At 41.9% G+C, this 21,042-nt stretch overlaps 1 protein-coding gene across 1 annotated transcript in view; it reads left to right on the top strand.

The window, feature by feature from the left end:
• Positions 1-21,042, top strand: part of LOC122840704 — a 211,266-nt gene that overhangs the window by 130,648 nt on the left and 59,576 nt on the right. The window contains exon 6 of the mRNA XM_044133288.1: positions 80-247. Within this exon, the coding sequence (XP_043989223.1) occupies positions 80-247 (168 nt within the window). The remainder of the gene's footprint in view (positions 1-79; positions 248-21,042) is intronic.

Below are 21,042 nucleotides of genomic sequence, written 5' to 3'. Positions count from 1 at the left end.
AAATTCATCCTGGACCTGATTTTTCTTTTCATGTGTGTTTCTATGTGCTTTTTTTTTTTTTTTTTTTTTTTTTTTACAGGGATTTTACGCACAGCGATCCCTGATATGGACAGGGAGACCCAGGACCAGTACCTCGTGGTCCTTCAGGCCAAAGACATGGGGGGCCACCTGGGCGGATTATCCGGGACCACCACCGTCACTGTGAAGCTCACGGACGTCAACGACAACCCTCCCCGTTTCACCCAGAGTGAGTAACTCTCGGCGACTCGCACGCTTCCCAGAAACAGACAGACAGAGCAGCTCTGACATATGGGAACGCCCATATGTCAGAGCTGGGCACGCCGCGCAGCGAGTGGGGGGCGGGGGGGGTTGCATATGGGCAATAATTGTTGTTCCTACTCCAATTGTTGTTCCTACTCCAATTCGCCAACTCTCATGCATTCTGTTCGCGCGCGCGCACTACGTGGGAATAATTCATCACGGTCCACAGAACCAAACTAGTTGGGCCAGCGTCTCATTAGAACAAACGAAGCCGAGCCCAGCTGTCAGTCACCAAGCGAACTTGCGGAAGCGGCTTACTTTGTTATGCTAACTCTGTTGTTCCTGTTATCAGAAAATTCAAGGAGAAAACAAACTGTTTTCTCTGTGCAGCAGAGGACGGAGGAGGTTTTTTTTTTTTTTTTTTTCAGAACCTTTCTGACCCACAGGTCTTGTCAGGATTTTCGCAGCTGCAGCCCGGCACAGGAAACTCCTGCAGGGCAGGAAAGCATCTCATCAAACATTCAGGCATAGATTTAACTCGCCTCTGCTATCATAGATCAGCTACTATTTCCATCTGCAGCTGGACTGTCAGATTGCATCACATTTTCTGACGGAGCCTTGACATGCGCTGGCCTAATTGCTTTTCTATTAGCAGTGCTATCGTGTGATTTCTTCTACGTTACAATCAAATTATTAAAAAGAAGGAAAGTGGAGAAAAAAAAAATTGTGCTCTCTTCTTTTCACGTGCTGAACAGGCAGATTGTTGATTAAACCTCATCCCTAAAAGACACTCTGTAGAGCAGACTGATTGGGAAGTAAATTGCCTAGAAGCTGCGCCTTAATGTTGAAAATCATGATCTGAGTGGCTTTAAATTTTTCATTAAGGCGTTTTTTAAATATACATTGGCTAAGCATGTCATGCTCAGATTTGAAGACGAGTTCCAGGAAGAAGAATTAAAGCTAACGCAAACTGACAATGACAATCACGATAAAATACCCTGTGGTTCAAGTTTCCTTAAAGGAAGAGGGTTCCTGATAAGAGCCTTGGCAGGGTTCTTTCTGTGTGTTGTTAGCATGTGTGTTGTTAGCATGTGTGTGTGTGTGTGTGTGTGTTGTTTGTGTGTATGGCTTTCTACAGGCCTGAGTGCAAAACCTCGCCTACGCATTTACACTCCTGTTGCTGCGGGGGGTTTTTTTTAGCCTGCTGCATCCAGGACTTGGATTTATCAGCCTATTCTTTTGCATTGTTTGAAGATAAAATATGCAAGGAAATAAAACACATACACATTTTTTAAATATATTTTGAAGTGGTAGAAAAGATATAAATAGCCAAAAGCACAGGAGACTAAAATGTTACAAATCCAAGGGAGCATCTTTGAACTCAGGACTTGATAAAAATGCTAAACAAATACAGGTCGTTCACCATTTACATATCTGATATATTTTTGTGAGTAAGAGTTTTAATTAAAGCTGCAGCGTCTGACCTTTATTAAAAAAAAAAGTTTTTTGACGTATTGGTTAAAAGAGCCACCATGTCGTGATAGTATGATACAGATCGATTCCTCCACCTCCTTCTGGCGCTCATATTGCCGTCTGAAGAAATGCACCACTTCTGACCAACACCAACCAATCAGAGCCGGGGGCGGGGGGAGCTCTGAGCGCTGTCAGTTATCATCGTGTACCTGCTGCTAAATATGCAAATGGTGGAGAAACAGCTTACCGTTACAGGAGAACCGTTTATCCGCCGCATATCTGTGGCTATGCTAACTCGCCTAGCATTCACAACAGGCTCTGCGGAGCTGCAGAGGACAGAGCAAGAGGGGAGGAGTTGAGTAGCGCCACTTGGAGGGTGATTGACAGCGCTAAGACTCACTTCCTGGTTTCAATTAGCAAAGGAGCTCAATTTTTTCCCCCCCACAAATTACTTGTCTCATTTCATGCTGTCACAACATAGTGACAGTTTTAATATGTAAAAAAATGAACATTTGTTTTCCCAAATGTTCTGCAGCTTTAATTTTATTTTTAGGTCACCAACTGTCTTGTCAAGCTATAAACTTGTTTGGACATTTTATTTGGGGTATCTGATCAGGCCTCCTTATTGCCCCTCTTTGGGGGGGGTTTTCCTAGCTGGTGTACCAGGAAAAAAAAACTTTTTTTTTTCTTTCTGGTCTTGGAACATTTTAGGAAACACCCCAGAGGAATGCTCATGTTGTTTCCTGCATCATTACCCCTGTTAACCGATCTCAGGTAATTGGAAGACATTTGAGGGGATTTATGAAAATACAAAATGTGAGCCAGTGGTGTACAATCATTAAGATACAGCTGTGGATGTTAAATCCATTCAGAGCTGCTAATGACGATATATTTTTAACTTTAGCTTTCCATTGTGTTCCTCCTCTCTCTTAGCTCCAGGCTGCATTCATATTTGCTATTGCTTTATGCCATTTATTAGTCAAAAGCATCTTTATTAGACCAGTCATGCACACATTGTATGCAGCCATGAAAGAGGAAGTAGCAGCCTTGGGCTTGTCAATCAAATATCATTGATTATTTGATCATCAGCTAAGGATTTAGACATGAAGAATGAACTGTTGCTGGGAAATCAATCTGGGGTCATAAGGTCGTTTCCAAACAATTTGAAGTCTATCATTTTGCAGTGACAAAGATTACTGGCAAGGGGAAAACATTTAAGAAGGATGGCAATCTTCCCAAGAGTGGACATTCTCGCAAATTCACCGTAGGTCAGCCAGGCAGTGCTGAAGAAAGCTGCAAAAAATGCTTTGGGTCTTAGTCAGCATTTGATCTGGGCTTTCTATGCAGCGACAGAATCTGGGTTTTTTGCAGGAGAGACGGGCTGTATCGATCAATAATATTGATACCGAGTCAGTATCAGTGTCAGATTTATAAGATCGGTGCTTTGGATTCATATTTTCTCATGAAACTTTATCTTATTCTTGCTCTCTACTTTCTCAGCTGCACCATAAATACACTTCTGCTTTGATTTGGTCACAAATTATCTTGTTTTGGCACTTTGTTTATTTCGAAAACAATTCACGCAAATTTTTGTTTTCATTTTTTTCTAATCATGTAAATGTATTATTCAAGTATTATATAGGTAGGTAACACCTATGAGCTTTATCTCAATTCTATCCTAGATTTTAATAAAATAATTCAAAAGAAATGCCAAAAGAAGTTTGATGATGTACTTAAGATAATAAATGATAAGTAATAAAACTCGATTTTTGCTTATTAAATCATGGCAGCATTTTATCTATTCTGCATTTTGACGTCACATTTAGGTAAAACCCAGTCTTTATACATTCAACTCAATGTCTGAAGAGGGCGTTCGCTGCACAAAATCTCAGGTATTTTCTGCCTAGTCTCTAGTGCAAGTAGCACAGCAGTTGCAATAAGACAAAAATAACTTATGTGTAACTTTTTAGCAAGAAATAGGAACTTGTAAAGAGTTAATAATTTCTTAATTTTGGTGAAAAAGCACTGCTTCCATTGGCAGATGATTTCATTTACAACAAGTACGCCATCATCAACATTAAGGAATTATTGCCTTAATTGAGCTTCTGTATTTTGCTGAAAAGTTGCTTGCAAGTTAGTTTGATCTTATTTCAAGTGTACTAAGATATTTGCTCTAGAAACCAGACTAAAAATACCGGGTTAGATTTTGAGTTTTTGCAGTGATACTTTCTGTTGTCACGACTGCAGGTGGAAAAAGTGTTTCTGCTTATTTTATTAGTTTAAGACATATGATTCGATCCTTTCAAAGGCACACAAATGAAAAGATACGCATTCCATTATTAGCATGTTTTTTAATATTTACCTTTAGTCCACAAGAAAGTAGGAGGAAATAAAAATATTACTGATCATTTCACTCTTACGATACAGCATGTGTACACACTAGAATAACTAGAACTACAAACATGCTGTGTTCACGGCTCTCACTCTTGTTTTAATAATCCGTGCTGCTCTTGCAGTGTGGAAACTCTGCCACATTAAGATTTCATGCAGGATACGACTCATAGACCAACTACCTGCCAGGTACGGCGGGAGATAAACATGCACCGTTGATTTGAAGACCGCAGGAAACGAACTCCCAGGAGCCGGACCGGCTTATGATAAAGGTTTCTTGTCCAATGCAGCGCTGGCTTCAATGCCAAAAATTGAACTAATGATGTCCTGGGGCGGCAGCTTTGTTGGTCGACTTGATTCTCCATCAAATATGGCGTTTTGGACTGAGCTACTTTGAGGACCAGAGGGCTTCTTCGACAAGAAAGAAAACAAAAAAAAACAAACTTAATTTGCTCTGTCTGAGTGACGGTGGCTACTCTAAAGCCTCCCGGTCCTCCAGATTCTCCGCACCGTGTCCTCAGTTGCTCTGCAAACGCACACCTTATTGAATCTCTGTGCCCGGATTTTCTTTTTGTGTGTGTGTGTGTGTGTGAGGTTGTTAACGTCCTACGCGTTCTCGTGTTTTTCTGTGTTTGGATCGGGCGCACTCTTACGTCGCACTCTTCCCTCCCCCTCGCACTCTGCGCCCGGAGACGCCATCAAAGCCGGCCACCCCGCCGCTTCACTCGATTACGCCGGCGGGCTTTTAGAAAGATACCCTCAAATCCGGCCCTTGTTGTCTCCCAAGGTCAGCGCTGCTTATTCCGTGTGGCATTTAGCAGAAAGAGAGGATTACATCATACTGTGCAAAACAGGTATTGGCCACGCAGCAGGGAGGAGGGCAAAAAAAAAAAAGAAAGAAGAAGGAAACCTTCTTCTCCTGCTTATTTGCACTTCACACTAGGATATTTTTTTTCCCCCTCTCCTTCCAAGACATGATTTTAGGAACTAAGTGAATTTGTTGTGTGCACAGTTTTAAACATTGTTAGGGGATTTCTCTAAGCCCGGGGGAAGAAGCGCAGCGGAGGAAAAATAGGCTACTATGCAGATTGCAGCTGATTTTTTTTTTCTTTTTCTTTTTTTTGATTGAATGTTGGATATTTCCAGGTGCTTCATTGGCAAACATGACAATTTAAACACACACTCCTTTGGGGATCATTTTTGAGATGCCATGACGCCTTCCCCAAATTTCTTACTTCTTGAATACAGTTGTGACTTTCAGACACTGATCTACCAAAGACAGTTATGTCTTTACACGTCAAATACTTTCCTGTATGACCTTCAGCTGCACAGTTCTCTGTTTTTTTTTCGTTTGTTTTTTTTTTCAGGACTCAATTCACACTTCACCAAGATGCATTAAAATCTCACATCCCTCTAGGGAAATTGCCGTGTTGCAGTGAAAGTACGCTGTGAGCCCCGTTGAACCGTCCTTGGCTCTTTTTTTTGTTTGTTTTTAGTGTGACTCTTACTAGGGAAAATCACATCAGAACATTTTTTTTATTTTATTTTATTTTTTTTGGTGACATGTTGCTAAAAGCAAATAACTTGAAGATCCCATTGTAAATGGGTGGCTCTGTGCTAAGCTGTTTGTTTTTATAAATTGCTGCCAAAACCAGTCCAGTACCTGAATTTAGATATATTTGCACATGGATGATTTATAGCTTAAGTGCCGTAGCAAGCAAACGACAGCAAAAATAATAATGGAGAGAATGAATTTAAGCTGTAAGAAGAACTGTGAGAACTTGAAGAAGATTTTTTTTGCAAATGATCCAGAGTCAGATTATAAGAAGTCCTTGCTTCTGGAAGCAAGCTTTTAAGAAATTCATATTTTCTTGTGAAAATATGAATTTTCTTGAGAAAATTCATATTTTGAAACTGAATGAATAGTTTTGCACAATTCTATGTTTACATACTTAAGCACTATAATCCTCCTCCTTCATCCTACGTATGAAAAGCCAGTAGATGGTGTAAATGGCTGATGTCACATGTCTCTGTGTGACTGGTGTGTGTCCAGTTTTAGAGACTGATAAATAATCCCAGACGAAGGTCTGAAATTTTTCAGTGATCTTCTTATCTTTTGGTTTTCCCTTAAGTGTTTCTTTGGATGTAGTTCTTGGCCCTGGAAGAAGTGATTTATTTTGGGAAGAAAAGTCAGTTTCCATTTCTGAGATCACTTCAGAATTACTTCTTACTCTTACTCTAAATTGCAGCACAGATCTCCCACGAGAACAAGGATCCGCGTCGGAGGCAAGTGATTGAAATGGGAGAACATTCAAGGAAGACGTTACTGGTAGCTTAATTACACAACTTCCTGTCCTCACAAAGACTTAAAATACAACCTGTGATGAAGAAATCAGTTTGCTGAATCCCTTGAGGCTTTTGTAAGGTTATAAGTTATTCTTAGTGTTTCAGATAAAGTAGTGGAAGTCAGACAGATGCTGTTGTTCCAATACTAGTTGTGGTAAAAATTTTTTTTTACACCAGATAATACTTGTGGGTGTGTAATCTGTGTGTCTCATTAGCTGTCTTATAATGTGACTTGCCAACCGTGACAGCTTGACCTTATAAGGTGGCACCAACGCTTCACAAAACGTTTTTTTTTTTGTTTTTTGTTTTTTGCACCCAGAACGGATTTCTATTGATCATTTGTCCGTTCAGTTTATGGTCGCCTGCGGACAGAGTAAAGCCTTCTAATGAGAAATGGCTGTAAAAACCAAACAAACTGAAGCTTCAATCTGATTGGCAGCTTCAAACGCACAACGGATTTAAATGTCAATTTAGCATTTTTTAAAAAAGTAATCTGGACTGCATTTGATTGCCTGTACTGCACTTGATGTACAGATAGATTTATGATATTTTTTTGGGAAATAAAGGGATGATTAGACTACCAAAATATTGCTGAAATGTAGATATTTGCTGTCTTTTTATACATCACTCTATAAATCTCAACATCTTCCTTTCTATATTTCTAGATCTCCCTTTTGTACACTCATTAGAAGTAACATGAATGAGATAATTATACAGGTAATTATTAAATATAAGACAAGTTATGTAGTAAAAGGCTTCTGCGTGTTGGTCGAATAGCCTTCAGAAGAAGAGTCGTCCTTTCATACTAGAACCTCCACTGTCATTGTGTGAGACTTTTATTTTGAAGTTAGGCCTGGACAAGATGACTGAAAATGTAAGAGTTTCATATCACTGCGCATTGATAGTAATTGCTTGGTAACCAAAAAGTAACTGAGTTAGTTGAAAAAGCCTTTCCTGTTTCACCTCTAGGTTAGCTAAATGGCTATCTTAACTAACTAGTGGAGCTAGCTCTAGTTCAGCTAGCTTACTAGCTAGGTAGCTGACAGTGGGAAACAGTTAAGGCCTTTTCTTTGCCTACATCTCCCAGAATGCTGTGCGATTCTGGATCAAAGTTCAGTGAAATTCTTAAACTCCATCATTGGTACTATCTATTGACACTGATCACGTATCTATCGCAATATATAATGTTATTGATTTATTTCCTAGCCCCATTTGGGGACAAAAAGGATTTATTTCTTGAGTTGAACTGCTGCATTGACAGAATCCACTAATCATTGCATAAGTCAACAACTCTGTTACAAAAGCACAGAAGATGATTTTACTGAGATCCAGTTTCCTCAAAAGTCTTTGATGACCAGAATCATCTGAGAATCATCCACGTTTTCAGAGCCCATTTTCCGGCATATTTTTTAAAGTTTGTATACTTTAACAAGCTGGATTTAACTCAGCTGGAGCTGTAGTTTGGACCAACCTTCTATATTTTCAACTTTATTTAATTTGTGAAAACACAAAAAGAAAGATTTGCAATTTGCTCGTTTGGTTTCATGGCTACCTTTTGCAAAAGTATGAAAACGGCAACAATTGGACCAATTAAACACGGACAGGACTCTTCTAAACTGCTTACAAACTCTTTCAGACAAATTTTTTGATTTGTGAAACCCTTATTTGTAAAAACCTTGCAGGTGAGATATTTTTATTTTTATTTTTTTATCATAAAACATCTTTGCTCAGCCAAAGATCGTGGAGCTTTTTATCTTGCGAGCACTCCTGAAATACTACGGGACAAGCACTGTTGAAAATATTAAATAACCACAAAAACACAAGTACTCCCAACTACAGAGTTTTTCATCAAACCATCAAGGGCAAAACTTGCTTTTAATGAAACAAATCACAACCACTTTATTCTTTCTAAGTTGAAATGCCACTATGTGTCATGATGTGCCAGAAACCCTGGAGATCAGTCCACCTGCTCTACCCTATCCAATAAATCTGCAGGCTCCCAAAGGGCAAAACTTTGATTCAGTGCCTGGTGATGCTCACTGCAGCCCTTTTTTACACACACACACACACACACACCCACAGAAATACTCCCAGATGTTCCCGGAGACTCATAACTTGTGCTTGAAAAACTTTCTGTGTGAAAGAACCGTTTGAAAAGCCACAACTCTGCTCGGTGACAAGTCCGCAGACAGAAGCGCAGGTGCCACTTCGCGTTTTTTATTTATTTTTATGTGGCTCCCAAACAACCTTGGTTCGCCAGCGGTGTCACATAAAACACTGAGGGAGCCATCACTCCAGCACCGCTTTGATGGACGGAATGATAGATGGGCTGACAGACGACTACATAGGTAGCGCCGATAAGATCAGTGTCATTTTATGCACCAGGGAAATGAGACACGGCGTGAGGGAGTGACCGAGAGAGTGGGCTTCATCATAAATATTACTAATTCATTCCCCTGGAGAGAGAGAGAGAGCGAGAGAGAGGTTGTAACAGAGAGAGTGTGAATGGGATGAGAAATTCATCGAGGAGGAGGAGAACGAGGAAGGCGCATCAACGTATGTTTGTGTTTGAGTAGGAACATTCTTTTCTCTAAAAGAGAGAAAGATGGAGTCGCAATAAAAAGGGACGTGATGAAGTTGTTAAGGAAGTAAGACAATGAGGGAGTGGGTGAGGAATGGCTCCGGGGATGTAAGGGAAGCCACGGAGAGACAAAACGAGTGGGGGCGGGGATGGATGGATGGATGGATGGATTAAAATGTAGCACACCCTGTCACGAGACAGTACAACACAGCTAACTTTACACACTTTATTCTAAATCATACCAAACAAGACAGAAACCTCTAAGATCTGACTTGATGCCCCCAAAATAGAAGTGATTCCCTCACACCGAGTGTCCTTTTCCACACACTAACACACATGGGAAGTCAGGCGCAGTGCAGACAGCAGCTTTATAAAATGTTAGTGGAACACAATTGCTGTAGTGTAAATTTGCTCTCTCTTGTTAACAGAGACAGTAGATGATGCCACTGCTCCTGGCATGAGCCAACATGCTCCTCTGTTCTGCTCTCTCTTTAGCATTCCAATCACACTCAACCCCATCAAATACATATCGAAAATAGCTTGTGTCCTCTTCAATAGGGCATCGATAATGAATTTAGTTAAATGCCATGACTAATGTGCATTTGTGGACTCGTAATGGGCTCAGTTGGGGGGGGAGGGTTACGCGAGAGCGGGCCAACCCGGCTGCCCACGTCTGGCCGCCCCCGTCCAATGGTCGTCACCCACACGGCTCCCCGTCTCCCGTTGTTTGGACCGGCCTGATAGACTCTTTAGAATGCATGAAAGCGAGTCCCGGGGGGCAGGTTCACCAAAGCGTGAAGGATGGAGGGAGGGAGATGACAGAACGGAGGGATCGGACGTGGAGGTGGTAGCAGAGGGGATAGGAGAGGAGAGGAGTAAAAAGGAAAAAAAAAAAGCAAATGGCTTTTCGGCATCACGAATAATCAGGCTAACTAAAAATCACTTCATCTCATGCAGAGCTGATACGGCGCTGATGGCGTGCTGGGAGACGGAATGAAGCAAATTTTCTGTGTTTAGACGGCGCGATGCGGGCAGATGTGATTCTGTTTGTTTGTCCGCGCGCAGCCGGGTCGGCGCTGGGAAATCGGCATAAGGCTGGTGTACAAGCGATTATTTACACATGCTGCTGATCATTGTCTTAAGAGTTGGTTGGAAAATTCAAGCACTCCGATTCTATCACGAATGCCTCTCCCATGCATGGGTGCATGCAGAACGCCGGATTTGCAGCCAACGCCAGACAGCACCGGGGCCTGAAATGACTCCCTCGCATCACAACGCACAATTAGGCCTGCCATCGCATTAGTGCCCCGCAGTCAGTGGTGGCACAGTTCAGAGCTCTGCTTGGATGGCTTCCTTTAGGCTTTCACCCAGCGTGCGTATGAAAGCTGCAGCGGCCCCGCTAACTGCACCGCGTCTCGTGTCCAGCACTTGCTCCAGCATTAAAGAAGAAGCAGGATCAGTCAGCCCCTGTGGGTATGAGCTGTTATTATCTTTCCTCTATTGCACTCACTACATATGCTGTAAATGTGCAACAAATGACGCTTCTCCTCCCCCCACCCTGACATGAGAGCCCCATCAAATTCTCAGCTCCTTTGAGGGAAGAGCTTTGGCCTTGATGAGGTTTTCTGCTGCTCTCCAGTGCAGCCAAAAACAGCCTGTGAGCAGAGATTCCACATACACCAATCGTCCTAGCAACGCAACGACTGTTTTTCTAGCTTTACCTTGTGTTGTCCTGTTATTCCTCCAGGTTTGAGAAATCCTCGAATCTCCCATAGCAACCATTCATCGGAGCAAAAGGCCTGGGTGGATCTAGCGCCGCCTTCGAGGTCGAAGCTCCTCCTCGGAGCTGCAGGTTTTCCCTTTACCCTTTACTCCTCCTCTCCGCTCCTTCATACTAGCCAGCTGCAACAAGCTAACACCTGGTGGAAGTACGAACCTGCTGAGCTCAGTAAATTAGCGGCCTCTCAGCGCAACGCTGGTAAAAACTGCTGAAGGGTGAATAGAGGAGTGATGGTGTGATGACTTCTTGAAGGCGGCGTTTCAGAAAGAGACAGAGGCTCAACTTGAATGCGTTAAATTATGAAGTCGAACTTCTTTTAAATTAGATTTGATAAATATAGTAACCTAGTTTATTGACTGTGCTCCAAAATGGTAGTGTGACTAGAAAACACATAATACTGCCCCTTTAAATGATCACCAATTTGTCCCACTGAGGACTGTGGCTCAGTGGGTAGACCAGTCGTCTTGTATTCGGAAGGTTGGAGGTTCGAATCCAGCTGCGATCCTAGAATTTCATGTTGTCTATATGTGTGTATTTGTTAGTGTGACTGTGGGTCTATTGTAAAGTGCCTTGAGTGGTCAAAATGACTGGAAATGGTCAATTTTCAATTGTAACGTTTTGTGTAACAACGCAGGAAAAGTGGCAAATTCTAAACTTCATAAAGAGGCCAAGACGGAACCGTTTTCGTCCCCTCCTTTCTTCGTTTTTCGGTTGTTTCAACCGTAGCTTCAGTGGAAATTGGATTTACCCGTCGCTCTTTCTCCCCGGGTCGTCCGCTGGCTGAGAATGTTCAGGAGTCACGGCGAGACTGCCTTCGCCATTATTCATTTATTTATTTATTTATTTATTTTGCATTTCTTTTTCATCTGACCTGGCAGTGTGCCCCCTCACGTAGAATAATTGGAGCCAAAGCCATTCTTTTTTTCTTTCCTTTTCTTTTTTTTTTCCCCTTCCTTCCGCCAAGCCATCAGTGAGCCGTGGAGCACCGGAGAAAGCGATTTCCATGTTAATGGGAAGCTTCCCGGCGACATCTAAGCCTTTCTCCGCTTCCCCTTTTCCCCTCCGTCGTCGTCGTCACCTCCTCTCCTCTCCTCCCGCCTACCTCGTGGTTACCTCCCTCTCTACCTGCCGTCATCCCCCAAGGACTCAATCCTTCTGCCATTGTCTTGCAACGTCACCTTTCACCTCTCAGCCTCTGTTTACCTCCTTCTCCCTCTCCTCTCTGGCGCTGCCTTTGTCTCTGTCGAGCTTGATAAATGGAGTTGCTGGACTGTGAGCGGCACATCCTCAACAGGGTGTGGTGAGCCATTGCGAGCTGTCTCTCATCATCGTGTGTCTATTTATTTCTTTCTTTTCGTGTTTTCTACTCCAGTTAGCCCCTCTGCTCTGGCATGCACTGAGGAATCCTCCCTCAAACTCAGGCCTCTCCATTCGGGTTCGCGGGGAGACACTCGGACGGACAGGAGAACTCTTTGAAAGTCTCTGAAAATCTTTTATTTGATGTTACAGAGGAGGAACACTGATCTCCACTTGGTTGAGCATGCTGTACGCGATGCACACCTCCTCCTTGAGGTTTCTTTCTTTTTTTCTCCTCCACCTCCCGCCCTCACCACATTTTTTGACTCAGTGTTTTCTTGGGCTCTTCAAACCGCAGCAGGAAATGGGCCAAGACGTCATCCCCCTCGAGGTATTCTAAGTAGCTCCATCCACCTCAAAAACTCTGTCAGGAGAACAGCAGTGGGTAAGCTTCCATATGAATCAGCTCGACCACGCACTCGTTTGTTGTACAGAGTCCTCGACACTTATTGGCGCTCCTAGTGAATGTGTGTGCAAACCTTAAAAAATATATATATTTCATCGCAGGAACAGAAAAATGACTACATTTGTTCACTAAAGAGGAAAAAGAATATCCCACTTTACAAATTGCTAATCCCGGGCAGGCCCGGCATCTTGCTAGCTTAACCGCTTTCGTCCTTTGTGACATAAACTACAAAAAGTAAGTCAATTATTTCTGTATAGCAACAATATTTATTGGTAATAAATCTTAAACCATTGGAAAGTTCCTTAAATTACATTTGTAAGGAAAATGTCTCTGGGTTGAACAGAAGAGTTGAATTTGTAGGTTGCTCCAGTGAAAAGCCTCTTAAAATGCTATTAGCTTGTTGGATTGGACTTATTCATTTACTTTAACTGTTCATCTGATTAAAGAAAGCAAACAACGGTTTCCATAGTACATGGGAAAACTGTGCACAACTGCCTGGCATTTAAAAAAATTTTTAACTTTCTTGATAATGTTTTTTGAGTTTGGGTGAGGGCTTTTTTTTCGTTTTACAGGCATATAGAAATGGATGTATTCTTCAAAACTTCAATGGACACACTTTTTTTTTTTTTTTTGCATCTCACGAGTCACGTGATCAACAGTCAGATGTTACTAGTGGCAAAAACCACAAACAAGATGACAGAAAGTTGTAGGACGACGATGGTTTGTTTCTTGTTTTTGTTTATTGGACGATGTGCATCTGACTCCATCGGAGCTCTCACAGCTTTGCAGAGCTCATAAAAACGTTGAGTGCAGTCTGAATGTGTTGAATCCATTGCTCTTCTTTAAAATTGGCTGACTACAATTTCCCCAAAACGCCGCATATGCAGCCGCTCAGGAGCATAAGTGGCTTGTCGCTCCAAAGCCTGAAGAAGGTGCCGACGTCTCCTCTGACGGCTGATAGATGAGCGTTAGCACCATGGCTGAATTATGAACTTATTTCTGGTAGCTGTTTACATCTGTGGCTGTCTTAATCCTCAATGACAAACTTACTAACGTGTGAATTTAGTGTCCTTTCTAATTTAGTGGAAACCCCACAGTTAGGAAATGGTATTTGGTTGACATCTGCAGAATAATGACAAATATTTGCGCACATTTTTAATGCCTTTGACGGACTCTGCACTTGAGCGTTGACGTTTTGGGAGATACAGTTGAATCCCTGAGAGAGGTGACGTCGGCTTGCTCTCAGAACGCCTTAAACGAGGGAAATCTTTGTTTCTCCCACTAAGGGAGATGCCGTCCCACTTCCTCCACCAACACTGTTTTGCCATCTTCAAGCTTTCCAATAACGTAACCCACATGCTCAACTTTGGCTGCTCAACCCAAAAATGTGTTTTTGTGAAAACAGTCCAGATTTTCAGCGGTGCAAGATTTACTGCCAAGAAGCAATTTCCTAAGATCAAATAAATTGACTAAACAGAAATGTCCTCACTTTTTGCGCTAAGTATAGATTGAACAAGATTTCAGAAACATTCCTCAGAAACAATCTTGGTTCTTGTCAACATGATGGCATCTTTTGGTTGCCACATTCGCAATGGGCACTTTCCATTCCATCACATCCTCCGTCGGATGAACCTCTGGTGATTGTGGAGGCCGTTGGAGTAGAGGGACCTCTTTGCATTTAAGGGACCAGCTGGATGTTATTTGAGCGTGTTGTCACGGTGCTTTATCTTTTTAAACGCGTATGGTTGGGCACAAAACACTAGTAGTTTGTGGTGGTTAAACAATGCGGCTGTCAGTATTAAGGCGTCCAAACTGTGCCTAGAAAATATTCCCCAAAATCATTACCTCATCACCAGCCTGCACTGTGTAGGACAAGCAGTCGAACAAGTTTACCTAATAGAGTGGAGATTAAGTACATTCTACGCCTTTACACATTTATTTAATCATAAAATGGGCATTTTTTAATCAATGGGAAAATCATTTTTGTCAGAGCATAAAACAAGCACAGAGGGGATGCAGGAAGATGGATGTGAAGCCAAGATGGCTCCTGCAGGGCCTCCATGGTGTCTATAGCTTCCAGAGGTTTAAAACTTATACGGTTTGACAGGAGTCAGTTGTTTGTTTCACGTGACTATAAAGAAGTCTTTTATAATAATTGGAACAGGAAAGGAGGAATTCATGAGGCTTGTCCTGAGAGGTAGGCGATGCTGTGTTTTCACAGCACCGGACAATTCGCTCTGCTGACTCAAATTGGTGGGTGGGGGAAAAAAAGAAAAGAAAAGAAAAACACGTCCTCGCTCTGAGTTTCAAATGAAAATGTCTTGCTGCATACTTTCTGAAAGTTGTCCCCCCCGCCCCCTTTCTGATAATTTTGCCGAAGCGGAGCACCTGCACCGCCGTTGTTTTTCAGAAATGTACGAAGGCTCCCGCGTGGCTTAGCACATTGTAACGACCGCACTTGCAATTATGAGTTCAATTCTCACCAGGCTGATTCTGCTGCGGCGCGCGGATGCAGAGTAAAGTGCTTTGCATGAAAAACACTAAACGGCTTCTTCAGTCTGCTCCGTGCAAGCTGTTTGGGAGTTATATTCGTCTATATCGAAGCAAATCAAGTGTACTTTATTTCACAATCTGTAAAACCCCATATTCTTAGTTGTTATAGTTTCCAATTATAAACACATAAATTAGTTTGTGTAAGATTTCATCGACTGCATTGTTGTTCTTCTGTGCTGGGACACGTTTTCCTCCTTCACCTGCCTTTCCTGCGTGGAGCTGCTGGCCTGCACTCGCAGGCGGAGGCGGCGGGATGAGCGACATTTCGCAATTTCACCGAGACTCGATAGACGATGCGTCCGCAGGAAGTCACTTTGCTGAACATCAGCGAAAAGTGTCAACTCTGCAAGTTTATGACAACGCAAAAGGCAGCCGGGCGATGCCACGCTGCTTTTGATAAAAGAAAAGACTGCGAACGGCTCAGACAGCACATGATGTGAAGGTTTTTTGTTTCTTTTTGTGTTTTTTTTCCCTTACGGCCTCGTTCAAAAAGTCACGGCGAAGCAAAAAGCGCACGCCACCCAGTGTGACCTAACGGAAATAAATCACCCAAAAGGGCATATAAGAGGATCACCGGCTGCCTCGTCGTGCACAATAGGAGCCAGATTTGGCTCTAATATTGACCTTATGAAACAATAAAGAAAGGTCAGCCAGCTAAGTCAGATTTGGCTTTAAAAGAAGCGCACATTGTGTTGGATCATCTCTTCAGGACGTTCAAGTGAACACAAATGAGTGTGGTGAGAACTTTAGTTAGCCAGACCTGCAACGTCTTTATCATCTCATACAGGTCATAAATGTTAGAACTCATTTAACTGGATTTTTATTTATTTATTTTTAGCTTTCTGGCATTAAAACGTCATTAACTTTCCCTAACTTTTCTCTATTTGATGAAATGTTTGCACTCAGTCGCTCAGAGACGCATTAGAGCTGCTCATTTAAACTGTTGAGCTCATTTCAGCTGGTTTCTTGGCATTCGCCTGGCTTCCAGGCACACACAGATGTTCAACATGGTGTGAAGTTTGGACACTTTAAGCAACTTTATGATTTATAATTGGGATCATTGTCCAGTTGGAACACTCAATGTAGCTGTCTAGCTGATTAAAGTCATCATATTTAGTAAATTAGAGTATTCTTTCTCATGATGAAATTGCAAACTTTAGCAAGATGTTAAATACACTTCCCATTTATGCCCACATTTCTAATATAAAAATGGTTTTTATGTGGAAAATTATAGTAACTAATAGATATGATAGGATAAATAATTCTACATGATATGTCTCACTTAGTGAGTGGGAGTTACTAAAGTAATTTAACTTTTCAATAATATTTCATTTTATTGGTTCGATACTGATTTCCTTTTTCGTTGAGTTTGGGGGTCAGATGGTTGAAACTTGAAAAGAGTTTGGTGAAAATGCGAACGGATCTCAAAACTCACTTTAGAACAGTTGAAGTAAGCTAAGACTACGGTTTTAGAACGGCTTCAACACTGCTGGAAATCTTCAAAATATACCTAAAAGCCGCTTTTCCGGTTCTATCCAACAAGAACTACGCCAGGACTTTGTTGATTCTTATAAAAAGTGCAAAGTTTGTACATAAGTGCGTAAGGAAGATCCAACTAAATATAATTTCTGGTGTATTCCCATAACTGAGCCTGTCTGTATAAATGTTTGCTCTATAATCATTCCACCTTGGGAGGGGAAAACGAGTCCAGTTCAGATCTCTTATAATCCCCAAATTAAAATATTAATGCCTGTGCATAAACTTCTCACCATCTCTTCAGTATGGCTCAGATCTTCTGGTTGTTGGTAAATAGCTACTGTACGTCTCTGAGGCCCCTGCATGCACTGACTGCATCACTTCGCCCAAACAAGTGTGTTTTGCTTAAGCGATGTGGAAGTCTGATTCTGCTTCCTCTCTCCAAACTGACAAATTGCTGTTTTCGTTTGAAAGCCATCGTTCTCATTTAGGTGTATCTGTGTCCGCGTGCCGTCGGGCCTCCGGGCTCCGTGTTAATTAATCCCGACTGCTGGTTCTGAACTGACGAATTCCAGGAGGAGGGAGGGGAAAAAAAAGCCAAATTAAGCCTTTTGATTTTCCAAAAAATCAAAAATAGAAAAAAGCTCCTGATTTATTTCATCTAGTGTTAATGCTTGGTTGAGGTACAAGAGAGTAATAATGATTACTGTGATAAGCCAAACAATTAGGTAACAGGCAATAATTCCCAGTAATTGGTATTCCCTAATTAAGTTTTACATGTGCAGAACCCAAATAGGAGACGGAGGAAATGGAAATGAAAGGAGAAACTAATTAAAATGGAGGTGCCTAATACTAGCACGCTTTTTATCCATTTATTTTCTCCATCCCTCTGTTTCTCTTGCTCTGAATTAATATTTCATCTAAAGTTCAGTGCTTTCCGCTTCAGTAGACAGTAAAATCACTGCTGGAAACAACATAGCTCTTGGTCACATCTCACTCTCTCTCCCTTTTCCCTCCCCCCCTCTCTTTTTCTGTCTTTTCCTTCTTCTAAAGCCCTCTTTTACTCGCTTTCAGTCTCTCTTTGCTTTTTCTTCACTTCTCTTCCACCCCTCCCCACCTAATCTTCTTTAGTGCTTGTTGTTTGTTTCTGTGGCTCTTCTCGTCTCTCTGCCTCGCAGGTGGAGGCAGGTGGAGGCCACGACTCTGGATGGTTTTTACCCAGGTGCAAACTGTTACTCTTTTCCCTCTCCCACATCAGTCAATCATTCAGCCGCAGCTTGCCTGCTAGCTTGCCACAGCGTCGCGTTATCATTTTTGTCGGAGCGCTTTAAAGTCAGCCAGTGTACGTCTTTAATGAAAACCTCAAGTTGGATGTCACTATTGTAAGTGCAGCGTAGGTGCCCACACCCGTCACTCTCCGGAGAAGAAACCTTTTGGTTTTCTTAAAGCAAGAAAGAAACCTTTCTTGCTTTAATCTGAAAACTCTGCTCACTGCGTAGATCTCTCATTAGGAGTGAAAACGAAGATTACTGCACAGTAAAACACTGAAGTACCTACAGATTTGTAATTGTACAATATAGTTACCTGAGATCACTTGAACATAATGATGGGCTTCACAGACATCAGATAGATGTGAATTTTCTTTTAACTAATGGCGATACATTGGATCTTTCTGGGCATATATATATATATACATATATATATATATATATATATATATATATATATAGTGATATATATATATATATATATATATATATATATATATATATAGCTCTGTCAGTGTGAAGAGGTCTTGTAAATGCTTCAGATCACCAAATAAATTTGAATATCAGACAAAGTTAATCTGGGGGGGGGAATTACCCTATGAAAAAATATAAATGTCCCATTGTTAAGTCATGAACTGGATTAGCCACATTTTTCTGGTTCCGTTTCGATAGCCACACCGAGGTCTGATTAACCTGTAGAATTAGGAAATCACTTAAAAAGAAGCTGTGTGACAGCTCACAGTCGGTCAAAAGACCTGGAGAAAGTAACGCCTTATTCAAGAACAGACAAAAACGATAATTGGAGGGTCTACAAAGCCGTTTCGGGAGATTTGAGACTCCAGCCAACTTCATAAAGAGCCATTAGCCTCAACCAGAGAAAACACTGATTAGAGGTGGCTACCAAAAATACTCCAAGATCACGTTGACTCATCCAAGAGGTCACGAAGGACACCAAATCTAAAGCACTGCAGACATCACCAACAACTGCTATGGTCAGTTCAGCCATAAGAAGGGACTGGGCAAAATCAGCATTCATGGGATAGTGGAAGAGCCAAAAGCCCTACTGACCAAATACAGAGCAAAGACTCATCTCACGTTTACCAGAACACCTCATGATGATTCCAAAGCTGTTTGGAAAAAATAGTTTCAATGGTGGAACTTTATCGAAGACTCAGGGACGGTCATAGGGAGTCACACAGTCAGTGGGAACACTGCAGCTGTTGGCCACCACCAATGCTGAAGACCTCTGTCCTGAGCGAGAAAGCTGAGAAACTCAAAGCTAAGAAATTCTACCAATCAGGGCGAGCGACGCTCGCAATTCCAACTCCTGATTCGCTACCGGGGGAGTATGTGTGTCTGAGGGAGATGATTTTATACCCGAGGCTGTGACGCAGACATCAGCCATGAAGTTTTGTTTTGTATTGGTACAGATGTGCCTCCAGCACACAAAAAGAACCTCTCGTCGAACCAAATGTGAAGTAATTTACTACTGTTTAGTAATGATGCTTAAAATCATTAGGAAGTCTGATTAAGTCATGTTGTCATATGATTAATTAAGGGCACCTTTACACTGGGGGAGGCCCTGGTTACTCTCTTTGTGACCTAGTTAGCCTGTTCTAGCGGGATATCCAGTTTATTTGGAACGTCGACCTCAGAATGAAGGTAATGATGACTCAGCTAAGCTCTCAGTGTTCACCTTACAGGCTTTTCTCTGCTATTTTTTATTTTTCAAAGAAGCTTTCTTCTACCCATCCTGTACGGTTTGCATCACGGTTGGACCATAAGTTGCTCTCAAAACATTATTTGGCCAAATTGGATCAGGATTCAGAAACACATTTTGAAATAGGTTTGCTATATTCATAAAGATGGCGACAGCCCAGCTTGGGGTTCTTAATGACTGTGGAAGCTCAGAACCCTCTGGGAACTTCCTCAATCCATATTGGGGAGTTCACTGCTTCTTAATACTCCCCAGAAGAGCTTTTCAAAGATCATCTGAAGTCTGGCTGATGTTTAACGTCTTAATTCTGCCTCCAGCAGGTGTGAAGGGACCCAGCAGGTAATTATGAACAGATCATTTTAACATTGCTGAGAGGATTTGACACCGTGGAATTTTCTACTTCAACGACAAGAGGGAAATTCAATTAAGTAAGCTATTACAAAAAAAGACACCTTTATCTTTTTATCCAAATTCAGGGATTGATTTGAACATTGATGGGGAATATGTATTCTTTCAAGCCCTTTCTGAAGTGAAGAAAAAAACAACATGGATCGGACTGGAGCGAATGGTTTTAAGATGCTAAAAGGCAGTTAGCCTGGCTATAGGCTTCCTATGCAGTTCTGCTTGATTCAAATCTCACTTCCCAGCATAATCCGGGATTTCTCCTATTCACTTCGATTCCTTCAGTAGTATTTCAACTGGGCCAATCGGCGAACAGAAGGAGAAGTTGTGAGCGATGACGGCGATATGTTGTCCGCCTGTGTTTTTAGCAACGACAGCGGAGGAACTGATGGAAGCCGTTCAGTCTGTGTTGGCCACGCTTCCGAATACCGAATAAACAACAACAGCCGCCTCATTCGGACCAGCATTTTTCTGATCCTCGGCGGAGGATGGCTGTTTACAGCCCAGAAGATTCCTGGTAAGCTTCGTAGCTTCAAACTGTCACGTTACGTACGTCAACGATAACCGTTAGCGATTGGGTAAAGTCTCAAACTTCAACACAGGCAGTCGTTTCTCAATAGCTGAGAGGGAATTAGCCTTGTCCTATGAACCGTAGGACAAGGACCTGATTCTACCAAACAGGCAATACAACTGAAAAATATACCAATGTACAACCTGTTGATTCTTAGAGGAAGTTAGCTATGAGTGAGTATTGAAATATTTGTAATATACGTGCTGTTTAAAAATAATAAAATGTGTAATATCTAAACAAGCATGGGTCATTTTCACCAGCTTGTATCCTTCACAGCTCCAAAACTGATAAAGAATTGAAAAACAAAACACGTTCTCTGAAGATGTTATGATCAGGAATGTTTTTTGGGGGTTTTTTTTAACTCTTCGTCTCTTTCGCCGCCGGCAGTGCTTGTAGGGCCGTTAAAGTCGGCAGCAGGCAACTAAAAGACACTAGATTGGCTCCGCGTTGGCACCTGGGTG

The sequence above is a fragment of the Gambusia affinis genome, linkage group LG12 (assembly GCF_019740435.1).
Source record: "Gambusia affinis linkage group LG12, SWU_Gaff_1.0, whole genome shotgun sequence".
NCBI classification, from domain to species: Eukaryota; Metazoa; Chordata; class Actinopteri; order Cyprinodontiformes; family Poeciliidae; genus Gambusia; species Gambusia affinis.
Note: the sequence above shows the minus strand (reverse complement) of the source record. Positions and strands in the feature narration are given on the sequence as shown.